Source organism: Saccopteryx leptura, chromosome 6, assembly GCF_036850995.1.
Source record: "Saccopteryx leptura isolate mSacLep1 chromosome 6, mSacLep1_pri_phased_curated, whole genome shotgun sequence".
Classification (NCBI taxonomy): domain Eukaryota; kingdom Metazoa; phylum Chordata; class Mammalia; order Chiroptera; family Emballonuridae; genus Saccopteryx; species Saccopteryx leptura.
The window spans coordinates 37932669-37946949 of record NC_089508.1 but is presented as its reverse complement, the minus strand read 5'-3'; the positions used below and the strand labels follow the sequence as shown (position 1 = coordinate 37946949).

General features: G+C 37.4%; 1 protein-coding gene across 1 annotated transcript in view; it reads right to left on the bottom strand.

Annotated features, from left to right (window-relative positions):
• Positions 1 to 1685: 1685 nt before the first annotated feature.
• The window catches only part of KCNH5 (potassium voltage-gated channel subfamily H member 5), a 314219-nt gene continuing 301623 nt past the window's right edge, over positions 1686 to 14281 (bottom strand). The window contains exon 11 of the mRNA XM_066342396.1: positions 1686 to 8158. Coding sequence (XP_066198493.1) covers positions 7211 to 8158 — 948 coding nt within the window. The 3' untranslated portion in view covers positions 1686 to 7210. The remainder of the gene's footprint in view (positions 8159 to 14281) is intronic.

Below are 14281 nucleotides of genomic sequence, written 5' to 3'. Positions count from 1 at the left end.
TTTGTGAAAAATTTCCAGAGGGGGAAAAAAAGGTAAATGGCAAATGTCAAAAAGAATACAAATATTAGTAAATATTAAGCTTGTGGGTGATTGTTTGGCAAATAAATATATTTCATTGAAGATCTAAATTTCACTGGAAAGAGGTATGGAAAACCTAAACATGTGTCTTTTAATGAAGATGACTTTGGAGCTACCTTGTTAAAACTACATTTTTCACAATTTATTAATGGGTACTAGAATTGTCTCACATAAGCACTCTTTTACTTATGCATGAAAAAAAACTGATACTAAGAAATGTATGCAACGTAGGTATGTTTAAATTTATTACTTGCTCAAGTCTTATTTTTTTTTTTTTTACATTATTTAATGCTTAAAGCCTGACACAGGCCTGACCAGGCAGTGGCGCAGTGGATAGAGCATCGGACTGGGATATGGAAGACCCAGGTTCGAGACCTCGAGGTCGCCAGCTTGAGTACGAGCTCATCTGTTTGAGCAAGGCTCACTAGCTTGAGCCCAAGGTCACTGGCTTGAGCAAGGGATCACTCAGTCTGCTGTAGCCTCCTGGTCAAAGCACATATGAGAAAGCAATCAATAAACAACTAAGGTGCCATAACGTGAAGAATTGATGCTTCTCATCTTTCTCCCTTCCTGTCTGTCTGTCCCTATCTGTACCTCTTACTCTCTCTGTCTCTCCCACAAGGAAAAAAAAAAAGGACTGACACAGGGCTGACCAGGTGGTGGCGCAGTGGATAGAGTGTCGGACTAAGACACAGAGGACCCAGGTTCAAAACCAGGAGGTCACCAAATTGAGCACGGGCTCATCTGGTTTGAGCAAGGCTCATCAGGTAACTCAGTCTGCTGTAGCCTCCCAGTCAAGGCACATATGAGAAAGCAATCAGTAAACAACTAAGGTGCCACCATGCGAAGAATTGATGCTTCTCATCTCTCTCCCTTCCTGTCTGTCTGTCCCTATTTGTCCCTCTCTCTGACTCTCTCTCTGTCACAAAAAAAAAGACTGACACAAGAATGCATCTGAATTCATTCTTTTGTTTTGCCTGGTGATGTGCCAGAAAAATAAGTTATAACTACAGAAACATGGAAGTTATAGTTTCATTTCTGTTCAAACATCCTTGTTGTCATTGCCCTGTTTGAAATTTCTTTTTTTTATGAAATTTCTTTTTTTTTCTCATTGAGATGTCTGCACCTACTCACAAAGAGCAGTCAATAAAAGTAATCTAAAGTGATGTACACTAGGAAACTAAGGTAAAAGAATAAAAAATGATTGTATATAAATTTATCAGAGTTGATTTGATTGCACCCATATGCATTACTAATGACCACACTTACTTCTTCATGGGTCTAAATTGTCACCTCCATTTCTCTCTTCTTTGTATATCTGTTCCAAATTGGAAGTGCAAATCCTGATTTGGACTCCAGTGAGCTTGTGTTAGCCTGGCACCAGAACCTGTTTAAACCCTATCTGTTTTTTGTTCTGATTGTGTTGCCTCACATACTCTCCTCTTGGTTTGTTTCCCTGGACCAAAATGAATATTTCTTATAATATCAGTTGATTTATACCAACCCTCTAAAACATATTAAATGTCTTGCCATAGTTTTAAGAGTTTTGATTATCTAAGCTGCTAACAACATTTAAGCTGTTAAGTACAAAGTTTACACTGAGCAAGTTGATTGAAAATATTTATTTACATATGTGTACAATACATATATAATACAACTGTGAGTTGGAATGCCACGGGCCTGTCACAGTAGATACAAATATAAATGTTACTGACCGTTTAGCAAATAAATCAAAAGGATTACAAAGAATAGTAAAAAGTTATGGTCAATAATGACCAGCCCCCTTGAACCTCTTTTAATACTTCTTGAATATATCAGGCATTTACAACTAACCCTTCTGTAACTTGAGAAATGATGTCTGCTTTCAAAATAATGTCTAATTCCTAATCTGTATAATAGTTTTTAAATTCTGACTTGATGGAAAAATTGCAAAACCCAAAAAGAGATCAAAATATCTCTTCTAGTGAATAAAAATTTACTCCTTTGTTTCTATGTGCTCTTGTTTTCTTTACCCAAAGGTCATGGCAAGTGAAGTGACCACAGGTTTGAGTGTGTATCATAGGATACAAGACTATCTTTGCAGAATGAGCAAATGTTAACAAAATTAATCTCATTTAAAAATATAATGTTTACATTGTAAAAGTGGCTTCCTTGAGTTACCAGTACTACTAATCACATACATATTATAATTTTTAAATCCAAACACTCTCACTTAGAACACAATAACATGAGTGGTTTTAAGTGTAATTCAAATGTTTTTCTTTAAACTTCTTCCTTAACTTTTTTCATTAAAGATACACAATTGAAAAATTGATTGGTCATTGGAAAGGATTCTTTAAATATTAAGAATTTTGTTGTAAGAGTACCTGCTGTTGTGGAACCATGTATCTTGAGTAAGCCATGATTATTTTTATACAAAAAGTTGAAAGACAAACTGTCCTATATTTTGAATACTCACCAATTTGTTTACTTTTTCTCATGAAATCTAAAATTTCTGCTAAGCAGTATGATTAAGTAGAGTAAGAATAAGTCATATTTATATATCTTTTTCTTCCCTCAAAAGACCTTCATTCTCTGCATCTTTATTTGATTGGTAATTTTCAAGTCTTTTGCTCACATGCCACTGGCTACTACTTATTTAGCCCTCATGTTTTTCCCCACCAACCTCTGACCAAAGAAGTCTCTTCTAAAACCTAGAATATTTGGAAAGTATATGTTGGCTGATTTATTATAAAAGAAAGAAGAATATTAATCTGTCTTACTATGATTTTCACCTGAGATGATCATTTTTATCCCCTAACATCTTCACATGAGAAGGGAGCAATTCTTTATTATTTATTAGTGGGCAAAATGAATCCTCACACCTACCAAAACAAACAAACAAACACATTTAACGAGCTTCAAGTTACACTGTATTTATGATAAAGTTAGATTCAGAATCTGAAATGGAGCTCAGATACTCATTTTAGGGTGTTTTTTTTTTTTTTTAAATTTCTGTCCCTTTCCATCAAGACCACAGGAGAAATACTCTTATACATAATGAAGTGTAAAACATAACATTCAGCCCTGGCCAGGTTCAGTGAATAAAGCAGCTACCCGGCACACCAGAGGTAGTAAGTTTGACACCCCCAGTCAGGGCACATATGAGAAGCAATCAATAAGTACATAACTAAATGGAACAACTAAGTGAAACAAACAACAGGTTGATACTTCTCTCTCTTCTTCTATCCTTTCTATTATTCCTCCTTTTCTCTCTTTCAAATCAATGAAAAACACTTAAAAGATAGAAAATAAAAACTTGTATTAAAAAAATAAAAATAAATAAAACACAACATTCACATAATTACAAAATATTCATATTTTAAAGTTCTCCATGTGTGTATGTACATGCTAGATAAATTTTCTTATTACCCACATAACATTTTGGAAAAGAGAGAGATAAAATAGCTTAAAAGTAAAAATTATACAAGATAGTAGAAGACATTAGAAATCTTACAAATAATTTCACTAGTACCAGCCAGTGCAAACTTCAAAAACAGTCATTGTTCTAAAGACTAATTAAAAGAAAAAAAAGAAAAAAAAAAGCTCTTCTACAAGAATTTACTTAAAATAGAACAACAGGGCGGATCTCATTGGTGAACAAAATCTCCTTAATTTTAAAGGAAGTTGTGTCTTGCATTTGGGCTTCAATAAGATTAACTTTCAGAATGGCACTTTAGTTAGTGGTCATAATTAAAATATCCTGTTAAAGTGTGCTGGGTATTCCAGTAGTATGTATGTGTTCTTAAGAGCAATTTAAAACCCCAAATTTTCTAATTTTCTTGCTCTGATCTACATAAATATTTAAACTTTGGGGACATATGTATTACTGTATTTAATTTGAGATGAAACCAGTGTCAATAATAGATTATTTTCATTTTAACAATAAATTATGTATCTCTATTCAACATCTGTACTTAAACCATCCTACGTATTACTTATAATAATGTGGGACAGTATCAACTTTGGTATGTTCATCTGCCTTTTGTGTACTTACTTGTCTTTTATTATAAGTTCCTTTATCTATCTCTTAGCTCACATTTAGTGCAATAATATCTTAAACCAGCCAAATAAAACTTGCCTTTATGATGCACAGCTCACATTTCCATTTTTGTTAGACTTTCACTATTGTGTTACAACCACCTGTCCAGGGTAGAACATCTGGTGTTATATATTATCATAGAAAAATATTGAAGGTGTGTAAGTTGCTTTGGGAAAATGTTTGAATTTTAAATACACATCTATTTACTCCTGTTAACCCATTGTTCAGAAATACAATAGTAAAAATTTTATTCTGGTCGCACCAAGAACATCTATACCGTGTAAAAATAAAGCATGCAGTCATCTGGTCCCCCCCCCCCCCAAAGAGAACCTGTTCTCTAGGCAACACATAACATGAGTGTATCATTATTGCACATATTGAAATAAGTGCTCACCCTTCATTTAAATCTGAATTAGTTCAACTGGTAAGAACTATGGAATGTAAAAACCTAAAGGACTACTCTATGTACAGTATTTGCTGAACACATGCATTTCTGATGAAAATAGCAGAGTGCATTCAGCAGTTCCTCATGTCATGCAAACGGGAACAGGGGTGGCTGGAAAAGAATACAACGATAACTGCACCATAACTAAGCAATTGATACTTTTTTCCCTCTTTGTGACAAGTTGGAGTAGTTCAAAACCACATAATTCTTTCCCATGCATGTGAACAATAATATTATATGTGAATCTGGTGAAACTCTGAGTCAAAGCCAGAACACAGGAAGTATATGCACCACTAATATGCAAAGGCCTGGACTGCAATTTTACCTTGCCTGGCTGTTTTACAGTCGTTCTCTTATAGCTTTCTACTAACTGTTACTTTTGAAACACATGGCTAAAGTTAAAGTGATCATTTCTGTATTTTTATTATTTTTCACTCATCCACCTTTAAAAGCTCACCCAAGCTTGTCCAACACGTGGCTAAATGAAAAAATACCCTGAAATTCAATAAATGTCAGAGATCAAGAAAAAGGTACCATCTTCACCATGAAAGAAACAAAGTCCCAGTTTCAAGGCTGATACCTTGCACTATAATTACCTCATTTTCAGGTGCCTATGGTGGGTAGATATTGTAGCAAAGCATGAAGTTATGTTCCCCTGAAAATTTCCTTTATGGGTATTGGAAGCTATGGTCATTAAGGGAAGAAAATGAAACCCATGGTACATAGCATCTGTTCTGAGATTCCTGGAATAAAGAGGCAGGTCTTGCGGGCATGTGAAGAAGTTCTAATACATATTCTAAAATATCAGTTACTTTGTTTTGCACTTCTTCAGTCTGATTGTGATAACCTGTCTTTGGTTCTGGTGATTTTGTTTAGGGATGCTGAAAGATAGTTAGTAAAGCTCTTAAAAAAGGTTCAATCACTCAAAATATCTCCTTTTATTTTGTTATCATCTGTGTGTGTTGTTAACCTATATATACAGATGGTTTGGTAATGTACAAATCACTGGTATATATTTTCAACTTGACACAAACATTAACTGCCCTGCTACCAACTCTAAAACGTCATGCATGCACCAATTCAAAATTATATCTCTCTAATCAACTTTACAAAATATCCTTTAGTCAAAAGAAATAAATTCTTCTGGGTTCTTACAAATGAATGTGTATTTGATTCCTGATACATATCATTTAAAGGACTATCTATACACAACTCTTTGTGACTTTTTTTTTTAGTTGATAAGAGGCACTTTCTAAGAGGGTTTGTTAGCCAAAAAAAACTCTGAAATTCAGTCTCTAGTACCCCCCTTTCATAAGTGGATCTGCCTGAGCCAAAATAGTCTATTATATTAACTCAGCAGAAATCCAGAACTGTGTGCAAAAAAGCTTTAGAAAATTGTAACTGGAATAACATTATAGAAAAGCAGTTTATCTGAGTTGAGCAACTTAATATGTACTCCTTAGTTATTCTTTTTAATGGCATTTCATGTGTTATTGCTACACACAGTAAGAATCACGTGTGAGCCAGTCTGTACCTGTTTTCATTCTTCCTAAGTTACAGATATGCTACAAAATCTTGTCTGTTTACATTCTTTTTTATTTTATATCATGATAGTTAAATTTTTGATATAATTGCTTAAATGGTTTTTGTTTGTTTCTTTGTTAGGAGCCTTTTAACTTCACCCTTGAACAAGTTTTAGAAACACAATCTTAGAACATTCATCACCGTTGAAATATCAGCATCTCTAACATGCATCATTAAAAGGCCCTTTTACCCTGTGGTGCAGTATTTCTATAGTAATATACACTATATTAATAGTTTAGCATTTATGGAGTTGATAAAATCAGCTTCCAAGATGGCAGCTGTTCTCAAAGATGGAGGGAATAGGGTTTTCCTTACATAGGAGTTAAGGATTCCTATCTAAGTATAATGTTGAAAAAGAAGAGGTATAGTTGAGCGAAAATGCAATTCATGCACAAAACCCATAGCAATAAGTTTTCAGTGCCCCACACTGCTATCTGACTTAGGCAACAAAACAGTCGTTTAAATGAAGAAAACACTGCCTGTTGAGGAAAATAACCTAACACTATGTTACAGAGAAAACATCTTAAGGAAGTCGATCATAAAATGGTACTAAAAGTTCACAAAGTTAAACTTCCTTGGCATTAACCTATAACTTTAACTCAACAGAACAGTGAGGAAATGACAGCGTGATCTACTTGGCCTGAGATCAAATTTCTCAATGGCAACACTGGCAGGTTGGACCCTGATTCATCAAATAGGAGATTGCCTTGATTAACAAGAGCCATACTTTTTTCAAAATTATAGAATAGAGATTATAAATAAAAGTAAAGTGTGCATGCAGTCAACTGCATAATATACAAGCAATATCTATGTTTTTAATAATCATCTTTGGCAGGCCAGAATCCAGCTGGACATGCAATATTTACATATCAAAATCCATGTTCTGTTCATCATATTGAAAGCAAATGAAAATATATATATATGTATATACTGTATATATACACTCTGCATATAGATGTATATACTGTTTTCAAGATATTAACAAATATATATGTATATATATATGTGTATATATATATATATTAAAAGTGAATTTCATCTTTGTCAGATTCAGGTGACTCAGGCCTGGAAACACTAAAAATATCCTGGCATGGTATTTGGGAAGGTACTTGGAGTGGCATCTGGGATTTGGGAGAAGAGGTCTGGGGCCCACTTTTTTCTGAGAGTATTTTTAAAATTTCTGCCACCTGCTTCTCCAGGGCAGTCATTCTGCAGCTGAGCAGCTGAATGTCCTCTCTGAGCTCATGCTTGACTTCCTGCAGCGTGGTCTGTAAGGCCTGCTCCGGGATGGGGTAGAAGGGGTGCTTGGCGTCAGCCTGAACGGGGCTATGCTCCAGTGGACTTCGCACCTCACCAGCCTTATCCAAACGAAGGTCACTTTTTGTAATCCCACTGTCACAAGAATCCGTCTTCCTTAACGGGTTTTTGGTCACACTGCTCTCTGAGTCGCTGCCCTTGGGGTCCTCTGACAACAGCCCCAAGGACTCAGCTTTAGTGACATTATTCCAGTCTTCCTTTTTCTCCTCCTGGGCTCCCATATTGTTCTTGAGCCGCAGCCACCCTTTCCCATTCCCGTTCTTCATTCTGATCGGGCTGTTGACTTTGAGACTTTTGGGGTCAGCACTGCCGTTGGGCTTGAGTTCCATCGCATCACGGTTGTTTTGCTTGAGAGACTCACTGGGTTTGACGTAGGCCAGAGATGTCTGGATGGGTGTGATCTGTGACACAGTGACCACACTGGTGCCGGTAATGGAGGCTCCATTCTGTAAGGTGCGGCTCTCTACCTGCAGCTGGTTCCGCTCAGGGTCACTCTGCGTTGACCCCTGATTCCGCAGCTCCTTCTGCTGTTTGAACTTCTGGAAGAGTTTTCTGACCGGGTGGTCCACGGGGATGCTGAGCGTGACCTCATTTTTCTGCCTGAGACGCTCCTCCTCCTCTTTCTTCACATCACTGATTTTACGAAAGATGATCTGTGGTGGGGCAGAGATATTGAAAACATGATGATAAAAACAGTTGAATTTATCATTGTGAGACACACATACCAGATGGACTTGATTTTACAGAGGGAACCCTCGAACATGGGGGGCAAGATCATTTCTGAAGGGAAAAAAAGATTTCAATACTATTTAACACATGCAATGTACTTAAAACTCAACATAGGACCATTGACTAAGATCACTAAGTTTACTTAATTCTGGGGGAATATAATGAAGAGACAACTGAGACGTACTTGCTTTCTAGTTCATGTTCCTATTTAATAGAAAATATATACATATATATGTTAGTATGTGTATATGTGTGCACATAAATATGGGTAAAGAAATATATATTTATATCTTAAATTTACTTGTAATACGTCACTGTTTTTATGTTTCTCTTTTATATCTAGCTAGCTATATGATTCAAAACCATTTTAATACCATCCTCTGTTTAAGAGTCAAATAGGATCATTTTCAGGGTATAAAAGTACTGAAAAGTTAGACACTTGCTAACAAAGGACCTGGACTGGGTATGAAGAAAGATTAAATTTATTCATATGGCTCCAGAGGGAAGAACTAGGGTCTATAAATAAAAGTTTCTGGAAGGTAAATACCACCTCAGTATATACACTTAATTTCAAACTGCTAGCTATTAACTGAGTAATTTGAAAGCTCATGAAACTCACACCACTAAAACATTCAGAAAGAAGTAAAGTCATTGTCCATGTAATTCTTTCACTGAGTGGGAGGTTGGACTCTTCAAATTCCAATATTTTTTTCAATTTTAAACATAAAATTAAATACATAGTGCATGTGATGTTAGATGAGTACCCACAAATAAATAAGCACACTTTTATGAAAAATGTACTTTAAAAATAATATTGGGAACTTTTAATTCCATCAAGAAACATAAAAAAGTATGACTCATATAAGAAATGACCACTTATATTATCAGAGTTAGAAGTGAATTTAATAGTGTAAGATTTTTGCACAGAGTCCTCCTGAAGAAAAAAATAACTGCAGGGAAAGAACACTTCAAAGGGTTAGATAAAGTGCTTTTAGAATCAGACAATTTTATGACATTAGCAAAATTACTTACCTCCATCACCCTCTCTCATTAAGTTGTTGGTTTGATTAGAAATATATATATGAGAAGTACAAAGTCTCTGGCATATAATAGACACTCAACATATGTTGGTTCTTTCCCTTGGACTCTCATAAAATATTTTGCATTTGAAACCATTTTCATTACCTCTCAAAGATTCAGCAGCTTCCAGAAGTAACGTATAATCATTGATTTTATACCAGAAACCAATACTAATGATGGTTGCTGTTAACAGAAAAGTCAGGGGGATAGCAATTCTCTAAAAGCACATTTTAAAAATTGAGATTGATGCACCAAATGCAGCTTATCAGGTGGTAATAAGTTGAAATTTAAAATAAATATTTTCTAAATTCAATAACTGTCTATAAAGACAAGCATATTCTTTCCCAATCTAGTGGCACAGGATATTGAATCCTTTTAAAAGATGTAATATGAATCTCCAAGTCTGACATCAAAGCTCCAAAAGTTTAATTAGAAGTCTTTCAAAGGGCTGGCATATTTCTTATACATCCTAAGAAAGCAGAACTGGTTTTAAGATTTCAGGATATTAACACTCTTTGGGACCAGACAGATCCCAACATGGAAACCCAGATACTTGATTCCCGTTTCATCCCCTATCACCAAAAAGGCTCTTGCTTTGGTTCTATGAACTGACATGAGGGGACTAATGAAAATAACTGGCCACATCCTTCTTCATACTCAATTCTTACCTTTTTTGTTTTTTTTAAAAGGTATTATTTAGCCTTTGATAGAGACAGCCTTGCTGCAGCAAGTGACAGTAGCCTTCCCAATTGGGAAAAAGTATATATTTCAAACTATCAGTGGAGGTGGGTAGGTGCTTGACACATAGGAATGTCAGGTAAAATGCAGGGTATCTTTGCAATATCTAGGACATACTTACACAAAAAAATATTTATACCTTAAAAAGTATTCATTGTTTATTTGAAATCTAAATTTAACAAGTTGTTCTCTATTTTTGTTTGCCAAATGTGACAATTTCATTGGTACATGATAGACAAAGATATTACTATCACTGTGATGACCACATGGTCACATGTTCTGCCATGGGAGACTCAGTTTATAAAATATTTGGGGTCCTGAAGACTGTGGATTTATAGGCATCTTAGGCCAAAAGCTTTGTATTTTAAATTTTCATTGTAGTGGCTAATAAATGCTTACAATTATTGTGTGCTTACCAAGTGTATGATGCTTAGTGATTTACGAGTATAATATGCCCAAGTACAACATCAATTTAAGAAAGTCTTTTCCTGCTTCCCTGACTACCAGCTGGCCCCTCCCAGCAACCAAAATCAAACAAAGGTGCTTGGCCTGTTACTATTAAGCTGAGAACAAAGATTCCAAATGCCAAACTACCTAGGGAGTCCTGTCAGTTTGCACCAGGGGACCAATAAAATAGAATTGGGTTGGCATATTTTGCCATCAAGAAAATGTAAAAGAAACTAAGAAAGATAAAGATAGAGGTTTGGGATATTAGAAGACAGAATCCCAAGAGTGTTGCACTCCACTCCCTACTCCAGACAACAGGTTATGAGGTGATATTAGACATAGCTCCTGTGAGGTTTGGTGGTACTTATATATGTAGAAACAGGCCCTATCTTCTCATCTGGAATTCACAGAGCAAGAGAACCCACACCTCTACTCTCTGGAGCTGGCGAAGCCTGGTGGAAAATGCAGATACTGTTTTTGTTACTACCCTTTACTTCCTGTATAGCCCAGGAAGCCACTGAAGGTAGTAATTTGTGATATCAGCCCCTCAAAAGCCCAATGAGGCCAAGGCACTCCCATGAGATAAGGAACATTATTACACTTCTCCCAGTAGACATACTGACAGACTTTCAGACCATTAAACATGCCCCCACAATAAATAGAGCCCTAGAGTTGGTTTGGCTAGCTCAAAAAGCCAACACTATGAACTAACCAGAAGCCTTCCAAATCTCAAAGACTTGTTTCTCCTTTCTCTTGAGCCTAGTGAAAGGGGAAAGGCCCTGGCCGGTTGGCTCAGTGGTAGAGTGTCGGCCTGGCGTACAAAAGTCCTGGGTTCGATTCCCGGCCAGGGAACACAGGAGAAGCGCCCATCTGCTTCTCCACCCTCCCCCTCTCCTTCCTCTCTGTCTCTCTCTTCCCCTCCTGCAGCCAAGGCTCCATTGGAGGGAAGATGGCCCGGGCACTGGGGATGTCTCCTTGGCCTCTGCCCCAGGCGCTAGAGTGGCTCTGGTCACGACAGAGCGACGCCCCGAGGGGCAGAGCATTGCCCCCTGGTGGGAAGAGCATCGCCCCCTGGTGGGCGTGCCAGGTGGATCCCGGTCGGGCGCATGTGGGAGTCTGTCTGACTGTCTCTCCCTGTTTCCAGCTTTAGAAAAATACAAAGAAAAAAAAATGAAAGGGGAAGCAGGTGCAGAGGAAGGGCTGGGGAGGGAGAGAGGGTCATGAGACAATTTCCTACTCAAGCTACAGAACTTGAACTGGCGCCTTACTGAAGACAGTAACACCTGAATGTGATCAACTACATACTATACCCAGGTTTTTAAGCCAAAAGTTAACTAAAAACAAAAAAATAAAAACTACTGGATTAGATACAGTTTGCTAAATGTAACTGAATTTATCTTATCTTTTGACTGCAGAAAAGAAATTATGACTAATTGAAAAAATAGTTATAAAAAGTTTACAAATAGTAAAGAGATTATGTACACACATGTACTATTTAATTTGACTGTCGTAACTACCTTGTGAGACAAGTCCCATTATTTTCATGTAACGGAACAACAACAACAAAAACTAAGGCACAGAAAGTGTAAGTGATTTGCCTTAAGGAATACAACTAGTAAGTGATCAGGATACAAACCCAAGGAGTCAGATTCTAGTCTATGCTCCACAGCAGCTCCTCAGGTAAGTTTGAAACTTTCTCCTAGACCTTGTGAAAACCTGGATAGTTCAGTGGCTGAAGTAGGGAGTGATCTCTCTCTCTCTCTCTCTCTCTCTCTCTCTCTCTCTCTCTCTCATATTCTCTCTCGGCCTTCTCCTCCCACAACCATGGCTTGATTGATTCGAGCAAATCAGCCACAAGCACTGAAGATGGATCCATTAAGCCTCTGCCTCAGGTGCTAAAAACAGCTCAGTTGCACCTGACCAGGCATGGCGCAATGGATAGAGCATCAGACTGGGACATGGAAGACCCAGGTTTGAAACCCCGAGGTCCCCAGCTTGAGCGCAGACTCATCCAGCTTGAGCATGGGCTCACTAGCTTGAGCATGGGGTTGCTGGCTTGAGCATGGGATCATAGACATGATCCCAGGTTGCTAGCTTGAGCCCAAAGTTCACTGGTTTGAGCAAGGGGTCACTCACTCCGTTGTAGCCCCCTGGTTAAGGCACATATGAGAAAGCAATCAATAAACAAGAAGCCACAAGGAAGAATCAATGCTTCTCATCTCTCTCCCTTCCTGTCTGTCTGTCCCTGTCTGTCCCATTCTCTGACTCTCTGCCTCTGTCTCTGTAAAAAATTAAAATAAATAAATAAATAAAAATAGCTCAGTTGCAAGAGGCCCCAGATGGGCAGAATATTGGCCACAGAGTAGGGTTGCAGGATGGATCATGGGTGGGGTGCGTGTGGGAGTCTGTCTCTGTATCTCCCCTACTCTCACTTAAAAAAGGAAAATAGGAAGATTGTTTTCTACTTCTTTTATTCCTTTGCACTCTCAAACAATGAATCAATGCTCTATATATTATTTCATTTATCATTAATATCTATTCGTATTTCCTCATTTGGAAATAAACATGACATTGTTTACCTCCTGGCCTCCCCAGCACGTAGCCCACTGGCAAGCACAAGTAAATAGTTAACAAATACTTGCTGAGTATAATACCAAGTTCAGATCTTTGACCCACACATCAGTCTTTAAAGAACTTTAGTCAGAACAATTTCATTGGAAGGTTGTAATAATATTCATTAAGAACTTATTCTCTAGCTAATGACAATCCAAAACTTTTTTTTTTTTTTTGTATTTTTCTGAAGCTCGAAACGGGAAGAGACAGTCAGACAGACTCCCGCATGCGCCTGACTGGAATCCACCCGGCACGCCCACCAGGGGCGAAGCTCTGCCCACCAGGCGGCGATGCTCTGCCCCTCCGGGGCGTCGCTCTGCCGTGACCAGAGCCACTCCAGTGCCTGGGGCAGAGGCCAAGGAGCCATCCCCAGCGCCCGGGCCATCTTTGCTCCAATGGAGCCTTGGCTGCAGGAGGGGAAGAGAGAGACAGAGAGAAAGGAGGGGGGGTGGAGAAGCAAATGGGCGCTTCTCCTATGTGCCCTGGCCGGGAATCGAACCCGGGTCCCCCACATGCCAGGCCGACACTCTACCGCTGAGCCAGCCGGCCAGGGCCCCAAAACTTTTTAATATGAGGTAAAAGAATATAGGTAGTAAAACGAAAAGAACCAAAAATGGTAATCATATCATGTTTACAAGGTTTGAAGACTAATAATCCACTGAGGAGCCACCACCCCTTGATGCATGCCTTATATGTAAAGTATGATAGCTTTGGGTTCTGTCTTGTTAGAAAGAATGCATTATGTCACAAATAAGAAAATAAAACATCAGGGACACCTAAAGTAAGTAACTACTGTATTTCAGAAACATTTAAAGTAACAGGCCTTTCTATAAATCTTCATACTTTTGAAGAGAACTTTATGACCTTTCACTCTAAATTTGAATAACAATATATATTTTTTTTTACTAAAGAAGCTAAATTTCTCATAAAAAATAGCATGGCAATTATTCTACATTACCATTACAAGCATGAGCATTCTCAAATATATTCTGTAGAATCTTTCCTTTTAAGAGGTGCTTTTTTACTTTTACCTTTTTAATCATGCATATAATAAAATGGTTCAACTTAATAACAAAATGAAAGATTGATAAATTAAGATGTTAAGCCCTTTTTTCCACTTCTGTATTGTTTTATTATCAAAAATTTAAATACACTGTTTTACTGTCATT